At 50.8% G+C, this 24,937-nt stretch overlaps 6 protein-coding genes across 13 annotated transcripts; 4 read left to right on the top strand and 2 right to left on the bottom strand.

The window, feature by feature from the left end:
• The first annotated feature begins 35 nt into the window (after window positions 1–35).
• Window positions 36–3,766, top strand: btbd3a (BTB (POZ) domain containing 3a). Its single transcript, XM_058085592.1, has 5 exons — window positions 36–195; window positions 504–704; window positions 781–871; window positions 941–1,059; window positions 1,129–3,766. Exons 2-5 carry the CDS (start codon window positions 553–555, stop codon window positions 2,159–2,161), a joined length of 1,395 nt encoding a protein of 464 aa, XP_057941575.1. The 5' UTR covers window positions 36–195; window positions 504–552; the 3' UTR covers window positions 2,162–3,766.
• acaa1 (acetyl-CoA acyltransferase 1) lies at window positions 2,178–8,563 on the top strand. Of its 2 annotated transcripts, none has more exons than XM_058085798.1 (13): window positions 2,178–4,055; window positions 4,172–4,265; window positions 4,343–4,400; window positions 4,472–4,524; window positions 4,626–4,668; window positions 4,747–4,845; window positions 4,910–4,990; window positions 5,062–5,252; window positions 5,315–5,494; window positions 5,558–5,613; window positions 5,691–5,836; window positions 5,903–6,495; window positions 6,589–8,563. In XM_058085798.1, the coding sequence occupies exons 1-12, from the start codon at window positions 3,894–3,896 to the stop codon at window positions 5,976–5,978; spliced, it is 1,239 nt and encodes a 412-aa protein (XP_057941781.1). In that variant the 5' UTR covers window positions 2,178–3,893; the 3' UTR covers window positions 5,979–6,495; window positions 6,589–8,563. The 2 variants fall into 2 exon arrangements, with proteins under 2 accessions (XP_057941781.1, XP_057941695.1); XM_058085712.1 differs by having other exon boundaries at window positions 2,181–4,055; window positions 4,472–4,551.
• esf1 (ESF1, nucleolar pre-rRNA processing protein, homolog (S. cerevisiae)) lies at window positions 6,033–9,381 on the bottom strand. 2 transcript variants are annotated; one of them, XM_058085260.1, is made up of 13 exons: window positions 9,301–9,381; window positions 8,707–9,011; window positions 8,407–8,636; window positions 8,235–8,348; window positions 8,051–8,160; window positions 7,826–7,978; window positions 7,645–7,759; window positions 7,264–7,567; window positions 7,067–7,191; window positions 6,914–7,004; window positions 6,749–6,840; window positions 6,523–6,675; window positions 6,033–6,448 (listed from the first exon to the last, which is right to left on the bottom strand). In XM_058085260.1, exons 2-13 carry the CDS (start codon window positions 8,993–8,995, stop codon window positions 6,131–6,133), a joined length of 2,094 nt encoding a protein of 697 aa, XP_057941243.1. In that variant the 5' UTR covers window positions 8,996–9,011; window positions 9,301–9,381; the 3' UTR covers window positions 6,033–6,130. The 2 variants fall into 2 exon arrangements, with proteins under 2 accessions (XP_057941243.1, XP_057941330.1); XM_058085347.1 differs by having other exon boundaries at window positions 9,315–9,353.
• A 246-nt stretch (window positions 9,382–9,627) lies between these two features.
• Window positions 9,628–11,794, top strand: ndufaf5 (NADH:ubiquinone oxidoreductase complex assembly factor 5). Of its 4 annotated transcripts, none has more exons than XM_058086013.1 (11): window positions 9,628–10,084; window positions 10,151–10,191; window positions 10,261–10,324; window positions 10,395–10,442; window positions 10,517–10,614; window positions 10,681–10,720; window positions 10,781–10,978; window positions 11,086–11,146; window positions 11,221–11,304; window positions 11,454–11,536; window positions 11,669–11,794. In XM_058086013.1, the coding sequence occupies exons 1-11, from the start codon at window positions 9,875–9,877 to the stop codon at window positions 11,747–11,749; spliced, it is 1,008 nt and encodes a 335-aa protein (XP_057941996.1). In that variant the 5' UTR covers window positions 9,628–9,874; the 3' UTR covers window positions 11,750–11,794. The 4 variants fall into 4 exon arrangements, with proteins under 4 accessions (XP_057941996.1, XP_057941911.1, XP_057942153.1 ...); XM_058085928.1 differs by having other exon boundaries at window positions 9,631–10,084; window positions 10,511–10,614; XM_058086170.1 differs by lacking the exons at window positions 9,628–10,084; window positions 10,151–10,191 and having other exon boundaries at window positions 10,281–10,324; window positions 10,395–10,446.
• A 225-nt stretch (window positions 11,795–12,019) lies between these two features.
• LOC131131468 (dynein regulatory complex subunit 4-like) lies at window positions 12,020–14,831 on the top strand. Its single transcript, XM_058076208.1, has 11 exons — window positions 12,020–12,314; window positions 12,416–12,517; window positions 12,619–12,816; window positions 12,989–13,195; window positions 13,294–13,348; window positions 13,418–13,623; window positions 13,707–13,874; window positions 13,963–14,049; window positions 14,129–14,338; window positions 14,459–14,524; window positions 14,594–14,831. Exons 1-11 carry the CDS (start codon window positions 12,306–12,308, stop codon window positions 14,720–14,722), a joined length of 1,437 nt encoding a protein of 478 aa, XP_057932191.1. The 5' UTR covers window positions 12,020–12,305; the 3' UTR covers window positions 14,723–14,831.
• An 830-nt stretch (window positions 14,832–15,661) lies between these two features.
• kif16ba (kinesin family member 16Ba) lies at window positions 15,662–24,777 on the bottom strand. 3 transcript variants are annotated; one of them, XM_058076195.1, is made up of 28 exons: window positions 24,419–24,777; window positions 23,806–23,875; window positions 23,616–23,729; window positions 23,396–23,512; window positions 23,122–23,219; window positions 22,924–23,033; window positions 22,690–22,832; window positions 22,440–22,608; window positions 22,211–22,342; window positions 21,974–22,149; window positions 21,841–21,906; window positions 21,706–21,765; window positions 21,511–21,630; window positions 21,377–21,428; window positions 21,065–21,202; window positions 20,907–20,989; window positions 20,744–20,832; window positions 20,555–20,587; window positions 20,345–20,398; window positions 19,201–20,286; window positions 19,062–19,139; window positions 18,908–18,998; window positions 18,795–18,824; window positions 18,682–18,729; window positions 16,408–16,533; window positions 16,252–16,341; window positions 16,095–16,178; window positions 15,662–16,000 (listed from the first exon to the last, which is right to left on the bottom strand). In XM_058076195.1, the coding sequence occupies exons 1-28, from the start codon at window positions 24,463–24,465 to the stop codon at window positions 15,839–15,841; spliced, it is 3,666 nt and encodes a 1,221-aa protein (XP_057932178.1). In that variant the 5' UTR covers window positions 24,466–24,777; the 3' UTR covers window positions 15,662–15,838. The 3 variants fall into 3 exon arrangements, with proteins under 3 accessions (XP_057932178.1, XP_057932159.1, XP_057932168.1); XM_058076176.1 differs by lacking the exons at window positions 15,662–16,000; window positions 16,095–16,178; window positions 16,252–16,341; window positions 16,408–16,533 and adding an exon at window positions 16,651–18,386; XM_058076185.1 differs by lacking the exons at window positions 15,662–16,000; window positions 16,095–16,178; window positions 16,252–16,341; window positions 16,408–16,533; window positions 20,555–20,587 and adding an exon at window positions 16,651–18,386.
• Between the last annotated feature and the right edge of the window lie 160 nt (window positions 24,778–24,937).

The following is a 24,937-nucleotide window of genomic DNA, read 5'->3' as shown; positions in this document are numbered from 1 at the left end:
GAGTGCAGTGTGGTCTTTTTTCCGCCAGGGGGGCGATGGCGTGTTTCGTTCCGGATGTTGCTTCTGTTTTACAATCAAAGAAGACGACAGTTCGCTGCTGTAAACAAAACTGTCTGTCAGTTTATATGTTTCTAATGCATAAATCTGCTCGGTTGGACGACAAAATGACCTTAAAAACATCTGTGAGAGTTTGAAGTAAGTAAAACAATTCGCATAATCAGCAGCTGCCGAAATAATTAAATCAGCGGCTCGACCGATAGCTTGCTAGCTTGTTAGCTAGCTTGAATAGAGCGACAATAACAAATGTCTACTTCAATATCAGTTTTTATTGCTGGGCTCAAACCTTTTAGTTTTGTAACTCACTGTTCTGTTTTTCTAAATGAAGCATTTACGACGCGCGACTCAAACTGCTAACATTAGCTTAGCAACACCGAGTCAACCGGTGTGAACTTACTTTGGTTCCGGTTATGGTCTCGGTTCTGAGTTCTTTTTCCTTCCCGTATAGCGGGTCCAAAGCTGCAATGACCCGGTCCACAGCCTGACTGGAAGAGAATGGCTGCGGAGCTGTTTCCCACTAAGAAGCTGGTTCCGTCCGCCTCCATCCAGCAGTACCAACAACAGAACCTGACCAACAACAACACCTCGACCAGCGCCACCAAGGGCTGCTGCAACTGGCAGGGCCTGTACCCGACCATCCGGGAGAGGTGGGCGCTCTTCAACCGGTACTGCCACAGAGAACCGAGTCCTGAATCCGAGGTTGTGCCTCTTGTGTTTGTGCAGGAACTCAGTCATGTTCAACAATGAGATGATGGCAGATGTCTTCTTCGTGGTCGGGCCGCCGGGCGGGACTCAGCGGGTTCCAGGCCACAAGGTTTGGATCCAGGAAGTTGTTAAGATTGACAGTCAAGTGAAATCTCACTCTGAGTCTTGCACCCTGTAGTACGTCCTGGCGGTGGGCAGCTCGGTGTTCCATGCTATGTTCTACGGCGAGCTGGCTGAGGATCAGGATGAGATCCGCATCCCTGACGTGGAACCGCCATCATTTCTCGCCATGTTGAAGTGGGTGGAGCCCGGCCACATTTAAACGGCACCAATGGCTGCGTAGTAACTTGTGGGTTCCCTCGCCAGGTACATCTACTGCGACGAGATCGACCTGTGCGCAGACACGGTGCTGGCCACGCTGTACGCCGCCAAGAAGTACATAGTGCCGCATTTGGCCCGCGCTTGCGTGAACTTCCTGGAGACCAGCCTCAGCGCCAAAAACGCCTGCGTCCTGTTGTCGCAGAGCTGCTTGTTTGAGGAACCGGATCTGACACAGCGCTGCTGGGAGGTGATCGACGCACAAGCGGAGTTGGCGCTGCGTTCTGAGGGCTTCTGTGACATCGACGCGCAGACGCTGGAGAGCATCCTGCGGCGCGAGACGCTCAACGCCAAGGAGATGGTGGTGTTCGAGGCGGCGCTGAGCTGGGCCGAGGCTGAGTGCCAGCGCCAGGATCTGCAGCCCAGTATCGAGAATAAGCGTTTGGTTCTGGGCAAGGCCATCTACCTGATACGAATCCCCACTATGGCGCTGGAAGACTTCGCTAACGGGGCGGCGCAGTCGGGCGTGCTCACGCTCAACGAGACCAACGACATCTTCCTGTGGTACACGGCCGCCAACAAACCCGAGCTCTTGTTTTGCACCAAACCCCGCAAAGGCCTGGCGCCGCAGCGCTGCCACCGCTTCCAGTCATGCGCCTACCGCAGCAACCAGTGGCGGTACCGCGGCCGCTGCGACAGCATCCAGTTTGCCGTGGACAAACGCGTCTTCATCGCCGGCTTCGGCTTGTACGGCTCCAGCTGCGGCTCGGCCGAGTACAGCGCCAAGATTGAGCTGAAGCGTCAGGGCGTGGCCATGGCGCAGCGTGTCATCAAGTACTTCTCCGACGGCTCAAGCAGCACCTTCCCCGTCTGGTTCGAGTACCCGGTCCAGATCGAGCCCGATACTTTCTACACGGCCAGCGTGGTCCTGGACGGCAATGAGCTCAGCTACTTTGGGCAGGAAGGCATGACCGAGGTCCAGTGCGGCAAAGTCACCTTCCAGTTCCAGTGCTCCTCCGACAGCACCAACGGAACCGGCGTCCAGGGCGGACAGATCCCCGAGCTCATCTTCTACGCCTGAATCTGTCTGTGGCTACTTCGAGATGAGATTTATGGCTCTGTGAAGGAAGCTGAATCTTAAGGAGCCGTTATATTTATTTTTTACAATTCAGCCAGGGGTACTCGTTTTTTATCAAGGAAACAATCACTGGTAGCAGTGATTCTGAATAATCAATCAGAATAATTCCAACCAAGGCGGAACGGTGGTCTAGTGGTTAGCGCACAGACCTCACAGCTTAGGAGACTAGGGTTCAATTCCACCCTCGGCCATCTCTGCGTGGAGTTTGCATGTTCTCCCCGTGCATGTGTGGGTTTTCTCCCACATTCCAAAAACATGCTAGGTTAATTGGCAACTCCAAATTGTCCATAGGTATGAATGTGAGTGTGAATGGTTGTTTGTCTATATGTGTCCTGTGATTGGCTGGCCACCAGTCCAGGGTGTACCATGCCTCTCGCCCCAAGACAGCTGGAATAGGCTCCAGCATAAACAACACAAAAATGGTCGTTTTACATGAAAATAACTATTTATTTACTAATATAACACAATTAACTATTTACAAATTTCACATTTGGAACTGAGACACGGGTTCAATTCCACCCTCTGCCATCTCTGTGTGGAGTTTGCATGTTTTCCCCCGTGCATGCCTGGGTTTTCTCCGGGTACTCCGGTTTCCTCCCACATTCCAAAAACATGCTAGGTTAATTAGCCACTCCAAATTGTCCATAGGTAAGAATGTGAGTGTGAATGGTTGTTTGTTTATATGTGCCCTGTGATTGGCTGGCCACCAGTCCAGGATGTACCCCGCCTCTCGCCCCAAGACAGCTGGGATAGGCTCCAGGAACCCTCGTGAGGAAAAAGCGGTAGAAAATGAATGAATAATTCCAACTATACATCTCACCAGTATACTGTATACTCTATTGGTGGGAATGAGTCGGAAATATTGTTTATATTTGGCTTGTGTTTTCATCGTAAACATTCCATAAGGTAGTGCCATATCTCCATGTTCTGACAGTGAGATCACTATTTTGAATTCCTACAATGGAGGCCCCATGATGTTGCCACACATGACACAGTGGCCAATCAGGGAATCGAGTCTCGCCGTTCACTTGAAAGAGCCGTTTAAAGGAATCGATACGTGTCAACTAATGACGTTCGTGTTCACCTGAGCAGCTACATGTTGTGTTTCTTCACAGTGTTCACCATCTTGCCGTGAAGAAGCATTGGAATGTGAGTCAACAATCATAAAGTACACTTTGTGTTTCTGTGTCGTCTGTGGAAAAAATGCCCTCCTGTGCGCCGCCATCATCGATGCTTCATCTGGACTCATTTTTTGCCTTAAAGATGAACACTTTCCCCTCAAAAAGAGACTAGATTATTTTATTATATTCTAACACTTCCAGCCTGCAGTCTAGCGGGCTGCCTCGACGCGCTTATCCATGTACGCCTTTATTTTGAAAGCGACAGGGTAACCTGTTGCCGGAAGTACTTTGTGGCGTTCGTGTTGTTTTTTGCATTGTGAGAGGATGACGATTGTTTGTTGTTGAAGAATATTTTTGACGTCTTTGTTGAATGTGGGCGGTGGCGCCAGTGGCCTTAATCATGAAAATAAAAATCATTTGGACTTGATTTAAAAAAAAATATATAACCTATTAACGAAGGTAACAGTGCCAGTTAGTAGTTATCAACTCGTCACTTCCGGTCCAAATTTCACAAAGCAGGCGTGACATTCCAAACAATTCGTCTGTCCGTCGCCATGCAGAGAATAAAAGTGATTTCGGGGCATTTGTGTCCGTCCAGTTCGGACAAGTGGAACGTCAGGTCGAATGAGTGCGCGGTGGCCGGTAGCCCCGACGATGTGGTGGTCGTTCACGGCCTGAGGAGCGCCATCGGAAAGGCCAAACGCGGAAATTTAAAGGTAACTAAAAGTTGCTGAAGTACTTTTCATTCTTAAGTACAGCCTAACGTTGTTGGTATAAATCATAAAGTTGTAACTTGGTCGATAAATAATAATTACGTGACGTCACATTTAAGGACACCACACCCGACGAGATGCTGAGTGCTGTGATGACCGCCGTGCTGAACGACGTCGGCCTTTCTTCTCAGCTGCTGGGTGACGTGTGTGTGGGTGAGCTGTGACGTCACATACACCCAATATGGCCGTCACTTCTTATACATAATGTCAATACATCTTTCTTTTTGCAGGAAATGTGCTTCAGCCCGGCGCCGGCGCTCTCATGGCCCGTGTGGCTCACTTCCTCAGGTCTGAACATCCACTCAATGATGTCATGGCGCATGTTGATGATGTCACTGATGGTTCCACCTTCCTTCCAGCGGCTTCCCGGAGTCTGTGCCTGTCTACACGGTCAACAGGCAATGCTCGTCTGGTCTGCAGGCGCTGCTCAACATCGCAGGTGTGCACGTGACCTTTCTGTGTGTGTGTGACATGTGATTGTGTGTGTGTGTGTGTGTGTGTGTGCACGTGCAGGTGCTATCAGGAGTGGTTCCATCGACTTGGGCCTTGCTTGTGGGTACGTCTGACAATCTACCCCCCCCCCCCCCCCATCTTTGACAACATCCTAAAGTGTGTGTGTGTGTGTGTGTGTCAGCGTGGAGAGCATGTCACTACGCTCCATCGGGAATCCCGGAGACCTGAGCTCCAGGCTGGTGGACAATGAAAAGGCTAGAGATTGCATCATCCCTATGGGGTCAGAGGTCACACGCTTGCACCTTGTCATGTGATGGCGTTACATTGAATGTGTGTGTGTGTAGCATGACGTCCGAGAACGTTGCAGAGAGGTTTGGCGTGTCCAGAGAGAAGCAGGATGTCTTTGCCATGACGTCCCAGCAGAAGTAATCAAACATGTCTGCCGGCGGTGCCGTTGAGACGTCGGAAGTCAGCCTCCGTGTCCTGCCTCAATCAGGGCAGCGTGGGCGCAGCTGTCGGGTCTGTTGGACCAGGAGATCGTCCCCATCGCGACCAAGCTGGTGGACGAGGACGGCACGGAACGGCAGGTGACGGTTGCTAAGGACGACGGGATCCGAGCGGGAACGACGCTAGCAGGCCTCAGCAAACTGCGACCTGCTTTCAAGCCCGACGGGACCACAACGGCCGGTAAGTCGTGTAACCACGAGTCGGTGTCGGCCGGTATCGACTCGCTCTCCCCGACGCGGCAGGGAACTCAAGCCAGGTGAGCGACGGCGCTGCCGCCGTGCTGCTGGGACGCAGATCTACGGTGGAGGCGCTGGGTCTGCCGGTCCTCGGGGTCCTGAAGGCGAGTGCCGTGGTCGGGGTCCCTCCTGATGTGATGGGCATCGGCCCGGCGGTTGCCATTCCTGCTGCCCTCAAGAAGGCGGGTAAGGTAATAATAATTTTGGTACCCAACTTAATTTTCATGAGCAACAAATGTGTGGGAACAGGACTCAACATGGCCGACATCGACGTGTTTGAGATCAACGAGGCCTTCGCCAGCCAGGTGAGTGGCGACGCGGCAGGAAGCGTTCGTCCCTTCTTCAACCTTCTCACAGCGAATGCGTCCATCATGTGGTTCAGGCCGTGTACTGCATCGAGAAGTTGGGCATCCCGCCCGAGAAGGTGAACCCAAACGGGGGCGCCATCGCTCTGGGTCACCCGCTGGGCTGCACCGGCGCCCGCCAGGTCGTGACACTGCTGCACGAGCTGCGGCGACGCGGACGTAGGTCGGTGTCATTGCTCAAATTCGCCTCTCGACGCTGTGCGAAGGCCTTATGTGTGTTTGTGTGCAGGGCCTACGGCGTCGTGTCCATGTGCATCGGTACCGGGATGGGAGCGGCCGCCATCTTTGAATTCCCAGGCCTGTAAAGAACCACGTTCCAGGATCTTTTTGGACGTAATAAAACAAAAGCTTCACGATCATAGCGATCATATCTTTATCACGGAATCAAACCATGGTATCGAGATGCATGTCACGAATGGACGCCAAGTCATTCTGTCCAAAGAGACGGTCCAGTCCATCAAAGGATCTTGGCTTTCTTCCGGGCCTGAAACTGTTCCGTCTTGCTTTTAATGGACTTAACGAGCAGAGACAAGCTCGGCTCCATCACTTGTTTCCGTGACGTGGCGTCCGCCGGTGTCGCGGCGTCGTGCTCTTTCGTACGCTTCTTTGGCGCTGCGGTCTCCATCTTGAGAAGATCGTCTTCCTGACGGCGGCGTTGCTTCTCGTCCAGGATGCTCTGCGTGGCTTTGGTCTTCTTGTAGCTGGGGTGGGACGGGTCCAGATTGAAGAGATGGGAAGTGAAAATAGCCTGGAAGCGAGGGTCCTTCACGTCCACCTGAAGACAAAACGAGACCTGGGTTCATAAACAAAATGGACACCATGGTAGGGTTCATCAAAGTGAACTTTGACCTGGAAGTCATCATCAGTCAGCTGCTGGCCGCTTTTTATGATCTTCTTCTTCTTTTTCTTGCTCAGGTTCTGATGCTCCACAATCTTGTCGTAGTTGAAGTGTTTGTGTTTCTCGTCACCGTCGTCGTCGTCCATCAGCAGCATCATAGCGGCCTACACACACAAACACATCAATCAATCACTCACTGGAAAGCGGTTGCGACATCTTCTGGATATGCCCTCTGACCTTTTGTCTCTCCAGCTCCTCCTCTTCCTCAACTGTGCGCTCAACTTCCTCCTGGTTCTTCTTCTTGTCTTTGCGTTTTTTCTTCTTGGTGTCTGAGGAGCATCAGCAGACAATCAGAACTTTCGATTGTCTTTTGGACGTGCTGACAACGGCGGCACGGCTCACCTGAAGATGTGAGCTCTTCGCTGAAGAACGGGTCGCTGAGCTGCACGTCAGGAGGAAGGTCGTCGTCGCTGAGCTCCTCCTCGGCTGCTTCCTGTGATGCCATCAAGAGGAGACGTGAAAACGAGGTTCTCGCGCCGACATGAGAACGCTCACCTTTTGCTCTTTCTTCTTCTGTTTCTTCTTGTCTTTCTTCTTCTGCAGGAACTCCTGCCATGGCGTCAGGACCTCCTTCTTCTCCATCTTCTTCCTCACGAGCTGCTCCGTCGTCTCCTTCAGCCCTGAAGAACCCAACCAGACAGCGATAGCGGCTTCATTCCATAATATTTGGATGTTGACCTCTGACCTCCTACCTGGCACCCATGTGACCTCCATCTCCATGTCTTTGTCCTGCTTCTCTTTGTCCTGGATTCCTTTGATCAGCTGGCGGTACTTGGACAGCTGCTCCTCGCTCTTCTTTTTCTTCTTCTCTTCTTCCTGCTTGCCCGCTGATGCCGGAAGATGTTCCTCGCCTTCCTGCTCATCATGGAGGTCTTCTTCGTCACTGGAAGAAGCCAGGTAGGCTTTAAAGTCCATCTCCAGTAGCTCGCTCTTGTTCATCTTCTTGCTGAGGGCGCTCACGCGCTCGTGGTCCGTCTCGTCCCATGTCAGCTGGACCTGGATGGAGAAACGCTCATGGTGATGTCACAGACAGGTTCAGACTCCGCCTCCTGGCGACTCCGCCCCTTCCGTACCTTGGAAGTGGCACTGGCAGACGAGGTGAATAGTTTCGGAGTGTACGCCGCCAGGTTGATGTCGGTGGCGGCGTCTTTGGGCTGGTCGTGGAAGATGATGTCATCAGGAACGAAGCTGAAGAAACAAAACGGGCAGGTCAGAGTGGAGGTCAAAGGTCACGGTGGCGGCTGTGTCTCGTACCGCAGGTCCAGGATGGAGCAGCTGCTCTCGTACTCGTAGCCGTCGCACTCCTCATAGATTTTGCCGGCGGTGGCGGCAGAGTCGCACTCGGCCACCGCGTAGAAATACTTCAGGCGCTTGAACTGGTAGTCTCTCATCTTCTCCCTGTGCTTCCTGGAGACACGCACATGAACGTCACACCCGCGGATGCATCAGCAACGATGACATCACCGGCAGACAACCCACCTGTCGTCCTCCGTGTCGTCCTCCGAGTCGTCGGGAAGCGCCTGCAGCTCCGGCGGTCCCTGGACTTCCTCCAACCTCAGTCGTTCCTTTCCGAAGTCTGACGGGTAGATCTGGACCAAAACACCCAGCATGCTTTGCTGCTCTGCACGTACACAGTGTCTTTGTGCCAGCTCCGCCCTCTTACCTTGACTGACAGCACGGCCCCGCCCTCGGGACAGAAAGAGCTGAGCAGGGCCAGCAGGTCTTTGGCCTTCATGCGGTCCCAGTCCATGTTGCACATGGCTAGTCTGTGTGAGACCTAAAAAGACACGCCCGGTGAGACCAGCGAGACCACCGCCCGCTGCTCGTAAACTGACCTCGTCACCGCGTGGCGCGTCTTTGCACAGCTCGCCCCACTCGTGCTCGATCTCCTCTTCCTCACGACGAAGGACGGAATCCACGTCGTCATCATCCTCGTCTTCATCCGAGCTGGTCTCCACGTTGCCTTTCCCACGGGCCAAGTCCGGACCACTGTCATCTCCTGAATCCGAACCGGACCCGTCATCGCCTGCCTGGCTCGCCTCTTCATCATCTTCATCATCAGAACCTGAACAAGCAGACTATTTTAGATCCAGACAAAATAAAAATGTCTTCCTCATCTTTTTTAACTTTTTCACCTTTGCCCTGCGCTGACCTTCCTCTCTCCTCATCTTCATCCTCATCCTGGTCGTCCGAGTCGGACAGCTGGTAGAAGCGTTTGAGGTCTTCGGTGGACGTGTGATTGACAGGTCGCCCCCGCTTGTCCACCGTGTACTTGACTTTGAAGCGCTCGTCGTGGAACATGGACTGGAAACGCTTGTCGATCTTCACCTTGCGTTCTCTCTCGGGCATCTCCCAGAAGCGAGGGTCCCGCTTGACCCGCGTGAAACGCTCATCCGCCGCCTCGCTCTCTTTGGACGACGACATGGCGGCTGTGACCCGGCTACAATGTAATCACAATGCTCCAGTTATCATCTTTATGGAGTGTACAGTTAAATACATAACTACGGCAAGCTAGTTGGGACAAAAAAGCGATCATGAAGCGTATAAAATGGCTAATAACTAAATCGTGGACTACTTTTAACACACGTAAAAGCACTTTTACAGTAGACACGTGACAATACTGTCGTATATGGTTATGGCCAAGTTATAAACGTGTATAATAGGTTTTAAAATATCAATAACTTAATAATACGAATCTAAAGTAATCATGTAAATAATAAGAATCATACCAACACAAACGTACAACTCGAGAGCTCAGTCCGCGTGGTTTCCCAGCATGCAACACTCACTCGACTACGGAAAGCGAAAAAGGACAATAGGTTGTGAAAACATCTAAAAACTAACACAAATTATAACACAAGTACAGCATTAATATTAAAAGGCTCTAAGTTGTAAGCTACGTCACATTGTTATGTTATTTTACGCTTTCCACATCGTTATGTATGTTGTAGTGCGAGGTTACCGGTACATAATTCACCCCGGAACCATCAATAGGGGAGTGGTTGCCACCCGGTAAGGTGAGCGCGAGGGAAAGGGAGTTTCTCTTCCTGTTATGGTTGCAAGGTGTACGGTTATGTCTCACGTAGCGAGGAGGGCGAGTTAATGGTGGTGAGAAGAATAAAGTTTTCTCCCAAGGTCGACACCAGTTCTTCGGCGCTTCAATGTACTCCTTTTCTGTGGCGAACATAGATAATTCATTTCCGGGTTTTGTACCGCCCCCTTTTCCCTGGAGGTCATCTAGAACCGGAAGTAATTAAATGTTGTCAACATTACGTGACAAAGTGGTCTGACTGAAGCTCCGCTATGAATGGCGGAGTGTGTGCGAGACTCCTGCGGGCTTCAGCCTCCCGCTGCTGGACGGTGTCGGCGGGTTGGGGGCCTCAAGCCCGCAGGAGTCAGTCTCGGTCCGGAGGTGGTACCGCGAATGTGTTCGACCGGACCATGAAGAAGAGACAGAAGGGCTGGGCGGCATCAGCGAAGGACAGTCGGAAGTATGATTACTTGAGAGAAGAGGTGCGTAAACACTCACTGGCCACTTTATTAAGTACACCGTCTTAAGGTGTGTTTGTGTGTGTGTAGGTTGGCAGTCGAGTGGCTGACCGCGTGTACGACGTCACCAGGTGACATCCTGATGCGTTCAAGTTCTGGTTAGTTAATCGGTCATTACAGTGTGACTTGTGTCCTGTCAGGACGTTTCCTGTGGCATTGGAGGTCGGCTCCGGCCGAGGACACATAGCTCAACATTTAAATAAGGTACACAACTAATTAGTACTCCAACTTGATTGGTCAACATGTTGATGATGATGATAATGATGTTGTCTAGGACGTTGTGGAGCGTTTGTTCCTAACGGACATCTCAGACGTCACCCTGGTAGGTCAGTTGCTCGTTGCCTACCTGTTGGTCAGTGTGACCTTTCCCCTTTGACCTATTCCACTCAGCCGCAGGTCAACAGGGGTGAAATGACGACACACGTGCTCATGGCCGACGAGGAGTTTCTTCCTTTCAAGGAGAACACCTTTGATTTGGTGCTGAGCAGCTTGAGGTGACTGAAAGGGTTTCGAACACGCGCACTTTGACCTCTGCTCACCTGTTTGTGTCGCTCTCATAGTCTCCACTGGATCAACGACCTGCCTGGAGCACTCAGACAGGTGACATTTTGAACATCTTTTCATGATGACTGGCAGCTGGAATGAACTCTTTGACCTCAGATCCATCACGTCCTCAAGCCGGATGGCGTCTTCATCGGGGCCATGGTGGGCGGGGACACGCTCTACGAGCTGCGCTGTTCTCTCCAGCTGGCCGAGACTGAGAGGGAGGGGGGCTTCTCCCCTCACATATCTCCCTACACGGCCGTCACCGACCTGGGTAACCTTCTGGGCCAGGCAGGCTTCAATATGCTGACTGTGGTGGGTTCACACCTTTACTAGAGGCGGACGTATGACCTGTGTTGTTTCTCAATTGGTGCCCTTACAGCCCTTGACCGACTTCTGCTGCAAGTTTGTTGTTGTTTCAGGACACAGATGAGATCCATGTCCATTATCCGAGCATCATGGAGGTCATGATGGACCTACAAGGTACCAACATGTTCGACATTGTGTTGAGAAAGCCGCTTATACACTCTGTGTGTGTGTGTATGTGTGTTGATCAGGGATGGGCGAAAGTAACTGTGCTTGGAACAGAAGAGCCATGTTGCATCGGGACACCATGTTGGCTGCCGCCGCTGTTTACAAAGGTGTGTTTCCATGACGACCAGCTAGCTGAAGTTGTGACACTTTGAAGTCATTCTTTTACTTTTTAAAGTATTTGAACTCTGTCATTGTTGAACATTTAAAAGTTTTAACTGTTCATTAACGACTGTTGAAATGTGTGTGTGTGTTTCAGAGATGTATGGGAACGAGGACGGCTCCATCCCCGCCACATTTGACATCTTCTACATGATTGGCTGGAAGCCTCACGCGTCTCAGGTGAGGTTCACTCAATCTGATTGGATACTTAGTAAGACAAAATAAGCTTAATTTAAGTGCTGTCATGATTGTTGACTTCGATGTAAAGGATGTCGCACAAGAATGTTGATGAATTGTCGTTTGTCGTTGTAGCCCAAAGCAGCCAAACGAGGCTCGGCCAGCGTCTCTTTTCGAGATTTATCCCAAATCACGCAGGATCCCAGTCACAAGTGAACCACTGTACTTCAACTATTTTGTATTAAATATATTCAAAATTAATTTGCTTGTGTTCTTATGTTTGTCAAGTCATGAAACACTTTAATATTACCATAATACATACATGTCAACATGCGGATTAGAAAACAAGAGAAAGTGTAATCTTCCACAAAAATGTCCAACACATAATTTTACTGACGTTCGTCTTTTATTTTGAAAGCGTTACCAGCTACAGGATGTGCTATGCCCATGTCGCTAAAGCTGCAGAGCAGACGAGAAGCTGTGAAGATCTTTTTTTTGTTCAGGTAAGTTAAAATAATTAAAAAAAAGTAAAAACTATTAAAACTGGAGGGCGCCTGAAGATAAGGTAGCTTCATGATGAAAATGTGTAATAATATGTGGTATAATTTCACCACAATGAGACAGTCGGAGAACACCTGAGGTTTAAATAAAGTTCGTTTTGAAGCCCGCCTGTCACGTGATGTCACGAAGTTGTCATGACAGCGTTTTCGTGTTTACATACCGTTGAAGTTATCTGCGTTTGCTTCGTCGTGACTGACATTTTAAGAGGCGTATGACGATGGTAAGTCAACAACTTCTTAATCTAGCTAACGTATCTCAATGCTAAAGTAGCCTAGCTTAGCCTAGGCGCTGTTAGCTTAACAATACATGTGTTCTGTTCAGCCACCCAAGACTAAAAGCGTGTCAAGAAAAAAGAAAGTCGGGAAGGGAAAGACTTCCGCAGTTGTGGATGTACTTTCGACGCAAGAAATGTCCAAAGAGCAGGTCAGAGCTAACATTAGCCTCGCGTTAGCTGAAGCTAACACAGTACGGCTAGCTTGAGCTTTTCTTTTGTGGTCCTTTCTGCGCATGTGCGTGTCGTGCAGCTGGAGGAGCACATCATCCGGCTGCGAGAGGAACTGGACAGGGAGAGGGAGGAGAGGAGCTTCTTCCAGCTGGAGAGGGACAAGATCCAAAGTTTCTGGGAAGTGTGCAAGCGGAACCTGGATGAAACTAAAGCCGAACTGAGAAACCGAAGCCGGGAGCAGGAAGAGGCTGAGGAGCGACACCGTGTGGAGATAACTGTTAGCATTTCCAGTTTTTAGGAATAACTTCCAACTTGACCCAAAGTCAGCTAACATATTATCTTCCTTTTATGTGTTATTGTTGTTACATCAGGAAATAGTCTTGATCCCAGGAAGTGATCTTTGAATGGGACTATGATAATGATGGTGATGCAATTATCATCCGGTACAGGTGTACAAGCAGAAGCTGAAGCACGTCCTGTCTGAGCAGCATTCCGCGGAAGTGGAGATGAAGATGGACGGCGGGGCGTCGGCGTGGCTGACACGCAAGCGTCACACGGAGGCCGAGCTGAATCTGCGCACACAAAGCCAGAATGTGCAGACGGATGCTCGGGAGAAGCAGCGGAACTCCAACAAAAACATCCAGGAACTCAAACTGGTAACTAGGAACTCCCACATGCCATTCAAATCATTCCGGTATCAAAATATTCAGGCGAAGAACTTTCCACGTTCCACAAAAATGCATGTCCTCCCCAGAAACATCAAGTGGAACTAATGGAGCTCAGCAACAACTACAACAGGAGGCTCACAGGTGATCGGATCAGAACCTGGGAAACGTAGCAAAGTTCTGTGCTAAAGTGGACTTTGTTGTTGTGAGCAGAAGCAGAAGTGAAGCACCACAGAAAGATGGAGCAGATGAGGCAGGCGGAGAGCGACAGGACACAAGCGGCCATCAGCCAGCTGGAGGACAACATGAGTCAACGCCTGAAGGTTCTGATGGACCAACACAACAGGAACTTCAGAGGAGCCGAGGAGTTCTACTCGGCCACGCAGAGCAAACTGCTTGCTGACCACAAGGTTCTGCAGGTACGTTCAGGTCAAATGTCATCCCAGATGTTCTCCACTTGGTGTTCTCCACCTCTTCATTCTCATTATGTGTTCTTCTGCAGGAGGACCTGGCAAAAGCGAAGAAGCAGCAGGTCAGAGTGGACCGCAAGCTTTCTGAAGCTCAGGAGCAGAACAAACATCTGCAGGAGTCCCTGCAGGAGGCCCAACAGAAGCTTCCAGAGCTCCGAGAGCAACTGGAGGGACACAAGCAGGCCTGGTCCGAACAAGTGGTACCTTCAGCTCTCATAAGAAGTAAATATCGATCTTCTGTTGTGGAGCTCCGTTTCTCAGTGGTGTTCTTGTGGACCTGTCCAACAGGCCTGCGCTTCCCGAGTGAAGCGTTTGGAGCAGCAGTTGTCAGACATCAACTTGGAACGAGACATGCTCCTGCAGGCCTTCACACAGGTGACCGCCGGTCTCATGAGATGTTCAGAACCACCAGCCTGCTTTCGATGCGTGTTCTGAACACACATGGTGGCTGCAGGTGGAGGAGGAGCGTGACGCGCTCCTCAAGAAGCAAACAGAGGTTCTTCTGGACGTGCAGCAGAGGAGCGGCCTCAAGGAGATGCTTTTGGATCGGAAGCTGGCGCTTCTGACGGATTCTGTCGACAAGAAGGAGGCCCAGCTCCTGGCCGCGCTCTCCAACGCCAACATCGACCCCACGGCCACTGCAGCCGCCAACATGCGACTTGAGGTACTTCTCAGGGTACTTTGAGGGTTCTGTACTTGGAGATGTTGGTCAGGTTTAGCTGATGGCCATGATAGCATTGTTACCTTCAGGGACATTACAGGATGTCCTGCTTTTGACCCGCAGGAGGTACTCAGAGCCAAAAGAGCCACCATCAAGAACCTTCAGGAAGACCTGGACCACCAGTGTCAGGTCAGCTGACCTTCACCTCTGCGTCTGTGTGAGAGAAACGTTCCTACTCGATGACCTTTTGGTTTGCAGGAGTACAACAAGATGCTTCAGAGATGTCGAGAGCAACTTGAGACGTTGAGCGTTCCGTCGTATGACTTCCCTCTCAGACCTGCTGAGCTGATCCTGAGTGGGCAGAACCAACCAGAACCCGCCCACTGATCGCCATCACCGTATGGACTGAACCCAGAATGCGAGACAGGGGTGCAGCCATCTTGGTTCCCCCCTTTTTGTTGTTTAATAACATTTTTTTAATAATTATTTTACCAGGGGTCCTTGGATTTGTACTAACTCCCCCCTTAGCGCACAGACCTCACAGCTAGGAGACCAGGGTTCGATTCCACCCTCGGCCATCTCTGTGTGGAGTTTGCATGTTCATGGGTTTTCTCCGGCTACTCCGGTTTCCTCCCACATTCCAAAAACATGCTAGGTTAATTAGCGACTCCAAATTGTCCATAGGTATGAATGTGAGTGTGAATGGTTGTTTGTCTATATGTGCCCTGTGATTGGCTGACCACCAGTCCAGGGTGTACCCCGCCTCTCGCCCCAAGACAGCTGGGATAGGCTCCAGCACCCCCACAACCCTTGTGAGGATAAGCGGTAGTAAATCGATTAATGAATGATGTTTTGCAAATTTGGAGTGGTCAGACCAGAGCAGGAAGGGATAGAAAAGAAGAAAAAAGAAAACAGAGGGGGGTTGCATTTTTAGACAAAATGTCTAAACGACGCCGCCACAACGATGCTACTCCGGTTTCCTCCCACATTCCAAAAACATGCTAGGTTAATTGGCGACTCAAAATTGTCTGTAGGTATGAATGTGAGTGTGTTTGTCTATATGTGCCCTGTGATTGGCTGGCCACCAGTCCAGGGTGTACCCCGCCTCTCGCCCCAAGACAGCTGGGATAGGCTCCAGCACGCCTCGACCCAGCGACCCTTGTGAAAAAAAGCGGTAGAAAAATGAATGAATGAATGGTTCCAGAGGACAGACAAAAATGGAGTGTGCTCTCTAGTGGTGTCTGCGCTGTACTACAAAAAGCATAGCTTTCTCATGCTCATGTAAAGCTGTGGCTGCTTCAGTTAAAAAGAAAAAAAAGACAAGAATGAGGAAGTTGACTTTACTTTGCATGAATATAAAAAAAGCTAACATTTAAAAGTCTTTTCCAAGCAAACGAGCTAGCATGCATGCGTGCATGCCTTTTCTTCTTCAAGGCCAACAACGAGGCGATCCGGCCGAGCTCACAGCAGCGCTAACTTCTCATTGGTGGATTCTGCCTCGGGTCAGCTGGTTCCGTGACGGCTGCACTCAAACACGCCTTTCTTGAAGAAGGGGGACAACTCGCACACAGAATGTTTGGAGAGGTGGAAAGTTCCATCGGCCTCGGCGCAGAGTGGCGAACCCGACGACGTCAGCATGACACGGAATAAACTCCTCAGGTAACGCTGCCGCACACAAACACACATGAATATTGTAAAATGGCCGAATAGCAGCCAGTGTATTTGCCAATGAAAGGTCATGTGATCCATGACATCATACCTCCAGGTGGTTCCTCCGTTCAGCAACCATTCTTTCATCTTTGTTTCCAAATAATTTCTTGGGAGGAAATTCCAGAACCGCCAACTGGAATGAAAGCATCCCATAATAATCAAATTATATCCCGCAGAGCCGTAGAAAAACAAAAGGGAGATCTCACCTGAGGATATTTACATCTCAAACTTTGGTGCATTTCTCGAAAGCGACTGTAGCGTCTGAACACGGTCCACGTGTCTTCTCGCACGCTCATCTGTGGAAACACGGTTCACCTTTGACCTCTGAGACATCATATTGTGTAGTGTGAAGACCCACAGACCTTGACCTCAAACTCGAAGTGCTCATCCTTGCCTTGACCTCGAAGGACGTAGCGAGGGATGTTGATGCGGATCCACTCGGGCAGGCCATCAGAGCCGCCGCTGACGGGACCGCACGGCGGCCGTTGCTTGCCAGGAAACAAGACGGGACAAATGTGGACAGTGTGGAAAACACACAACAGAAACACCCAAAAAATCGGAACTTTTTGTGTGGCGAAGGGTACCAAAATAGCTACCATCTTTTGGTACCAGGACTAGACCTAAAGCAGCCGTCACCATGGAAACAGAAACGGCATGAAAAATGTCCTTAGTAGGAAAGTAAAGACGTGCACCATCTTCTCGCCTAAAGTATTTATTCTTACTGATGATTCTGATTTGACGTTTTACATCATCTTTTAAAAGCAGATCAGAACCAGATTGTGGTCCAAGGTTTGGTCTTTCAGACGCACAGGTGCTGAACTAGGAGAGCAACTTCTGGTACGCAACCAAAAGTCAGCTTCCAAGAACGGCTCTGATGAGTCGACGCATTTATTGAGTTCTTGAAGACTATCTGGACCAGCAGACACTCCCGTCTCCGCTTCAGGAGCACACAGCTGATATCCTTACGGCGTCGCAAGTCCCGGATCCGGAAATGCGGTTGCATGGGAAGCAGAACGGAGCCAGGTGTTGCCGGGTGGAGAACGGCGTCCTCCTGGAGTATAACCACGTGGGTATCTGTGAGGAAGAACTGCAAGATGGCGTCTGGGTCTGTGCAGGACGTTCTGGTGCTGGTGTAGAGCAGAGGTTGGATGGCGGCCAGCGAGGGCTTGTCAGAACCGGACATGTTCCCGTGGACTACGTAGAGCAGGTCCGCCAGAACCCGCTTGAATCTGGAGGTGATGACGAGATGGTCCAGAACAATGTCAGGAACTCTGGCGGTCCAATCCAGAGACAGAACCATGAGGTCACCGTCCAACAAAGGGGGACCTTTGACCAACTCCGAGGACTTCTCGGCATTGAGTACGGCCCTGCAGAACTCCTGTGTGAGTTCCTTGCTGTGGGTGAACACCACCAAGAGAACGTCACTGGAACCGCCCAGCAAGCGCACATGTTGCCCCGCCAGACTGATCTGGACCTTGTGGATCTGACTGAGACCCAAACACTGGCAAACCGTTAGGGTGTCTTCAGAACCAGCACCGCTTGAGACCACAGTTAACGCTTTTTCCGACACCAGCAGACACGCCGCTTGAGGGCGTGGCTTCTCGGCGCTGGCCGTTCTCAACCAGAAGACGCTCCGCAGCAGGCCGACCCGTGAACGTGGCGCCAGAGCGTCCAACGTCTCCAGCATCTTGAGTGCCGGAGATGCCTGGAGGTGGTCCAAAGCCGGCGGCATCAGAACCAGACTTTGAGAGAACACATGAGGACCGAAGTTCTTCACGCAAGACACAGAACCTTTGGCCAGATTGGACCAGTCCACGCCATTTTTTGTCGCATTCAACAAAGTAACTTTATGTCCCATGTGGACCTCAGGAGGTTCTGGGACAGGTCCCACTGTGGGCTCCCTGAGATAGATCAGGGGAAGTTCTTTGGACATTCGGGTCACATAGTGAGAGAACAGGTCCTTCACATCTTGCATGCCAACACCGTGAATGATGTCACGGGTCACTTGCAGACCCAGACCAGCGGTTCTGTAGACCTCTGACAACTTCCCTGCAAAGTAGCCCAAACTGGACGTCTTCTCAGGTTCTAAGATGGCCGTTTCACCGTCACAGTGTTCCTCTGATCCAGAGGTTCCCAGGTCTTCGGAAGAAGCCGGGTCACATGGCAGTGACGGGACCCGCCTCTTATCCACCTTCACCGTCATGTTTCGGTTTTCATCCATGTGATCCCGACCGGATCTGGCACACGCTTCATTCTTCGCCCGCAACTCAAGCGTGGCCGCAGGCTCTTCTTCCCGGGTCCCTGGTTCTACCTGAGGGTTCTGGTGGACGCTTGCGTCCGTCTGTGTGCAAGAGGAGTGATGACATCATCATCCACCAGTGCCGTCCATGCATCCAACAGAACCTTAACCGGACCCAGTGGAGATTGGCACATGCAAATTAGTTTGGATGTGCTGACATCAAAGTTCTGGTCCCCGTTAATCCGCTTTCATTCCAGATTGGAAGATTTGATTTCAATTAAAGTGAACAGTTTGAGATCAACATCCACAGAACCAAGATGGAGTCAGATTGGACCTTGAAAACTGATTGACGATGATTGACAGATAACGTTGTGACAGGTACGTGATGAAGACCTACCTCGTATTTGACCTTCAGTCCATGATTCTTATTTGGCAGCTTGTCTTCCTTAAAGAAGAACGGTCCACGTGATGAGAACCTTATTCTAATTTCACAAAGTCGGGAATTCTCACCTCCTGTGTCGACGTGCTTGCTTGTACCTCCTGCAGGGAGACAGAAACAACGTGAGCGACTGGATCTTTTGGAGGTGCCGGAACCATAACCTGCACAGACTCTGTGGACCCACCTGGAGCGGCTGGCAGGAGAGCGAAAGTCCATTCCGGAGGTTCATGTTGCGTAGCCTCCTCTGCACCTCCTCCTCGATGTAAGCGTTGATGCTGTTGCAAAGACAACGTGAGGAGGACGGCCAGAGCTGTGTGGTTCTGTTCTGATGTTCATACCGATCATCTGACAGAGGAAGGAGTGTGTGCAGGTGAGTTCCCCGGCTCTTCTCTCCTTTTTCGATCTCCTGTTCCTCCCTGTCAAGCAAACGTGGCCGTCATCAGATGTTTCATAAAGCGGACGTGTGCTGGTGCTGACCTGTGTACGCCTTTCTCCTCCATGGAGGCACAGCGTCTGAGGGCCAAGTGCCTCTTCTTCAGCCGGCCCACCGCTTCTTCCATGGCTTCCACCTGCTGCTTCTCTTTGGACTCCAGGATCTCCTTCTCCTTGAGCCTCACCTTTTCTTCTTGACGGGCAACGTCAGCCGTGAACTGAAAGGTCTCCTGGAGGTGCAGCAGGTGTTGAGCGCACGCCCGGTGGACCTCCAGCTTCTCCTCCTTCTCCTGAAGCTCCTTCTCCACTTGGTACAGAAGTTCCTGTGGGCCAAGGGGATGCTCGAGCACCTCCTCTGCTCGCTGTTTCTCCTGTGCCAGCGCCGGGAGAAGGTTCTGGGCTAGGCTCCTCAGCTGGCGCTCCTTGCAGTGCAGACGTTGCTCCTTCTCCAGGTTGTGTGCCAGTGGGAGCAAAGAGGTGACCTCCTTCTCCAGACGTTCCTTCTGCCGCTGAAGCGCCTCCTCCATGCGTCCTAGCTCCTCCAGCTGAGTTCCTTTGAAGTCTGTGTAAAGAGCGAAAGCGTTCCTCGCCTCCTCACTGGCTCCTCCCACCTCCCTGGCCCGCAGGAGCGCCTCTCTGATGTCGGCTAGCGATTGTTGCTCCTCCTCCAGGCGGCCTGCTTCCTCCTGGCTCTGCAGGGAGACTGCGGCCTCCTCTTCATCCCTTAGCTGCGCCTGCAGCTTCCCAACTAGGCTCATCTGCTCCTTCTCCTGCTCCTCCAAGCGCCTCCTCTCAGTCTCCAGACGTGCATGCTGTTCCTCACGCTCCCTCTTCAGCTCCTCCAGCTCTCGGTAGATCTCCTTCTGCTCTTCGTCCTGCTTCTCCTCTGCTCCCTCCTGCACCTCCTGGAGGTGGGAGCGTCTGTCCTCCTCAAAGCGTTGCTTCTCCTCCAGGAGGTGGCGAAGGAGGATCTCCATGTCCTGACTGCGGCGGCGAAGGCTCTCCTCCTGGCGAAGGATCCTCTGATGCACTTCCTCAGATTCCTTGCGCTGGCTCTCCACCTCCTGCTGGAGGCGCTCTAGCTCCGCCTTCTCGCTCTGCTGCTTGGCCTCCATCTCCTTGATCAGCCTCCTGCGGGGATATGAGGAGTTGCATCAGTTGCCACGGTAACAGTCAGACGTCTCCTCACCTTTTCACCTCCAACTTGTCCAACTCCTCACGCTGCTGTCGCTCAAACTCCAGCCTGCAGACACACATGGAACGTCACCAAGCTAGCAAGCTAACGACGACAACAACAAAAGGACGTCAAACAGATGGAATGCAACAACGACAACAACAACAAGCCAATGGGGGCTGAAAGGAAGTCAGCATGGACGCAGACAGGAAGTGGACAGTCTACCTGAGAAAGACGGGGCCCTTGTCAGTGTAGAGACTGCGGGCGGGGCGGAGGAGGGGACAGAGTTAAAGAGCAGCACATCATCGCATGTCAACAGGGCCTGTGTTGCCTTGGCAACCGGTTGTGATGACATCACTACTAAGTGAGGCTTAGACTTGAAAGCCATGATGTCGTGATGAACTGTGAACTCACCCCGGGTTGTAGAGCATGACAGTGGAGAGGTTCTCACAGGACTGGGACAGGTCACTCATGGACAGACTGAAGGAGGACAACAGGCCGCTCTGAGAGGACGGGGGGGGGGGCATACGTTTGGACCAAATCTGAGACGTGGAGACTCGGTCAAGCGGACTCTCACCTTGCGCTTCTCTCTGAGTTTGGCCGCCTCTTTGGGGTGATTGAAACGGAACATGTTGGTTCTGCCCAGCAGGATCACAGCACCTGCGCAAGACCACATATTGTATAAAGCAAAACCAGGACCAGGACTTACCTACCCAGGATACTGATGATCCTCACCTTGGTTGAGCTGAGTGGGTGTCATCACCTGGACTCCATTGATACAACACTGAGCTCCACTGAGTGGTACCAGCGTCACAGTACCGTTCTGGTTCTCAAACATGCAGTGCTCGCTCTCCAGGTCTAGACCGTGCAGAACTGTGGAGGACAGAACACAGTGGGACATCTCCACAGCAGCAGAACTAAAGCATTATTTTTAAAAGCTGGTCTTTCTTCAGGGGTCTGATTGGCTAAAACGGGCTTACAGTTCGGGTTTATAGGACCTGTGGCCGGATTCGAACACTTGGAGTTATAGAGGATTAGTTGACTCACTGATGTCCTGCTCCGTGGACGCGTCCTCTCTGCCCACAAATGTGCGTCCCTCCTGACGGACGACATGTCCACAGGACAAAATATAAATAAAAACGCATGGGGACAGGCTGCACATTGGTGAAGTGGGTTTTTACTTTGAGGTGGTAGAGGATGATCCCGGTGCTGAGGAGGTCGTCGTCAATGCCGATGAGGTGAGGCAGCTCAGAATCCAGAACCACGCCGATGCCTTCCTTCCTCAACGCCAGCGTCTCCTCCTGCGGACACGCACAAAATCGTCAAGATTGTCACAGAGAGAAAGTTGGAGAAAAAAAAAAACAAAAAACGACTACCTTCAGGATGTTCTGTGTCTCGTTCCACTTGTTGGTCCATTCTTTAGTCAGCTCAAGAACCTACACACACACACACACAAGTTGAGGGTGTGTGGGAAGACCAAATGTGGTCCCACCAATTATGGTCCCACTCACTCGGGCTTCGTTCTGGTGCAGCTTCTCCTCCACGCTGAGAGCAGTGGGAGAATCCAGCAAAGCGATCTGAACAACAAGCACACCATCACTACACTGCTCGTTGTCATAGCAACAAGTACACCGACAAGGTTACCTGGCTGCCTTCAATCAGCAGAGCTTTCAGTCGTGCGATTTCCGCGCGCAGTTCTCTGATCAGCCTGACGTTGGCGTCCTCGTTGATGGTGGGCTTGTTGATGATGTTCTTGGCCCGGTTGGCGTAGCGCAGCGTACTCAGCGTCTCGCCGTAGTTGACATCGGCGGGGGAGATGGCTGTGAAGTAGAAGCGGGTTACGGTTTTGAATGAGGACTTGCTTTAAAAAAAAAGTCTCACTGGCGATCATGATGGTCTTGGAGTTGCCGCCCAGGCTGTCCTTCAGCAGCCATGTTAGCACGGAGTCTCTGTAGGGGACAAAGACAGACTTCTTCTTCTGGTTGGTGTTGACGCCGTCCTGCGTCAGGTCAGCTGACCCCAAACAGAAAACAGGTACCTTCAGTCAGCACCTTTATCTCGGGGTACTTGACTGTAAATCAGCCCAAGAGCTTCACTTTGTGTTTCTGACCCAGAGCAGAGATGACGTTTCCCAGTGTGACCAGAGACTTATTGATGTTGCCGCCTTCTTTCAGCCTGACGCCAGTGGCGCCGGTGGAGTCTGCCCGCTCACTTCCAGCCAGGTCCACCAGGTGGATCTTGCTGACCGTTTCACTGGGCATCTCTGCATCAAACTTGGCCTACAAAGAGTGATGATGTTGACACATTGAGAAGAAAAGAAGGCAGTCATGTGATGCTTTGAGAAGATGAGAAGTTGTGACCTGTGTGAAGTTTATGGTGAAGATGGCGTGCGATCGGCTGCTGACGTCATTCATGCCTGTGCTGGCGGTAGTGCGGTTGATGTTTCCTGCCTCCATCAGCTCCTCTACGTCGCTGTAGTTCTGGACCAGGTGTTTGGACAGATCTGAGGTCAGAGGGTGGAAACAACCATATAGTTCTGGTAAGCACTCGTGCTGCAGTGCGCTGAATCTGCTGCAAAGTGGGTGTCACCTGACCTTCTACATAAGGCCCACCCTTGGGGTGCTCCCTCACTCTCAGGTTATACGTCTGGGTGGACTTCCTCCTTAGCAGATCCCTCACACGCTCGTTGTAGATCTCCAGGTAGCTGTGAGAAAAAGACCATGACAACAAGATTAGCTTGCCGAAATGCTAGCACTGACTTGCACGGCCAAGCAGCCAAGAGCGGTGATCACCTGACTTCTGTACGGAAAGAAGCTTCATCCCATCGTGTGGCTTCTGCGATGCGGCCAAACAACCCCTCGCAGATCCTGGGGATCAAACCCGCATCTCCCTGCAGGACACAACATGACAGCGTCGCTTCCAAAGACTTTAAAAGATGTTTCATTTCTTCAGATAAAGTTGGACCAACATGAAACCACCATGTGACATGAGGGCATATCACATGAGGTGAGCATCCACACACACACACACACACACACACGCAGAGAAACGCATTGGTGGCATTACTGGATTTCCCATCATGGTGTAAGATTTCCCAGATCCTGTCTGACCATAGGCGAAAACACAAGCGTTGTAGCCCTCAAACGCTGCTTTCAGCACGTCAGAGCCCAAATCTCGAAAGACCTGAAACACAAGTAAAAAAAAAAAAAAAAGCGTTACAACACTTTAAAATGTCGCTCATGTTTCACAACCGCAAACATGTTTGTAGAAGGTCACCACTGTTTACCTTATCCTGAGAGACGAAGGTCGAGCTCTTACAGTCGGCCGAGTCGTACGAAAAGTCGTACGTGAAGGTCTTTGTTCGATCCCTCGTGGACTCCCCTGTGATGCCTTCAGGGATCTTTTCAAAGTAAGAAACACTCACATGGTTTTCTAGTTGAATTAACATCTCTGAGGGGAAGTAGTTCAGGAAGTACCTTCAGGTTGGTGATGGTGGTTTTGGTACCGTCCATCTTGATGATGCACTTGGCCATCAAGTCCTTCTCCCTGAAAGAAGAACAACTTCAGGAACATTTTCCAGCCTTTATTGCCCAATCAAACTAAGCATACGTCAAGTGCCATTTATTTCCCGTGCTAAGCAAAATAATTCAATATTTCAATCTATTACTTATTTATAAAATATGAATTCCACTGCAGTCCTCACTAGTCAACACAAAGTGTGTTAGCATAGTTAGTGGAGTGTATCTCTTTATCAACAACACTGCAATGTTCCACAATGTCATTATCCACTCAAGTTTGCACCCCCCACTGATAGAAAATGTGCTAAAGTTCACCCTACTGTAGTTTAGTACAGTACAGCTGACATGTAGGTTATTTCTAATCAGTCTTACTGTTAAATATTCACCAGATATTTTGATAATACTTGATTTTAGGAGGGAAAAAAAACACCAAGACCCACGTTTCGTGTTAGGAACAAACAAAATGAAACATATTCTGGTGTGTATCCATTCTAAAACCATCAGTGTTCATGTTGTCAAAGCTGTTAGTATCCCAACATTGTTATTAAAATATCTATTTTAAAGAGCTCACCGTCTGTCCATGGGTCTGACCCGGACAGCTACCCGAACCGATGCCATTGCACATCCCGAGCTGGTCCCGTCCAGTTAGCTTGGAGCCAAGACGATGAGAAAGCAGCGGCTAGCTTATATGCGAACTAGCTTAGCATGATGAGGGTCAAAAGTCCCAAAGCTAAAACCTCTGGCTGGACACAAATTCCACGAAGCAGAGACAAAGCGAGTTGGACCGCCACCGCAACCAGATGTTATTGTGATGCGCGGCAGGAACCGACTGAGGTCCAGCGGCTGGAGGACACAATTAGCTGCTTAGCTTGTTTTCATTGGCTAACAAGACCCTATAATATAAACAGGTAAAAACTTCTTCTTCTTCGAATCAATGACCAGCTAGTGAGCAATAAAGCGTCACTGTCTGGTAGCGCCCTTAGTGGCCATAATTGTCACTTGCGGTATTTACCCTAACAATTAAATTATATATAAAAAACATTTAAAAATATAATTATGTGTTGTTTCTTTTAGAATTATTTGGATGTGC

Source organism: Doryrhamphus excisus, chromosome 1 (genome assembly GCF_030265055.1).
Source record: "Doryrhamphus excisus isolate RoL2022-K1 chromosome 1, RoL_Dexc_1.0, whole genome shotgun sequence".
Classification (NCBI taxonomy): domain Eukaryota; kingdom Metazoa; phylum Chordata; class Actinopteri; order Syngnathiformes; family Syngnathidae; genus Doryrhamphus; species Doryrhamphus excisus.
Note: the sequence above shows the minus strand (reverse complement) of the source record. Positions and strands in the feature narration are given on the sequence as shown.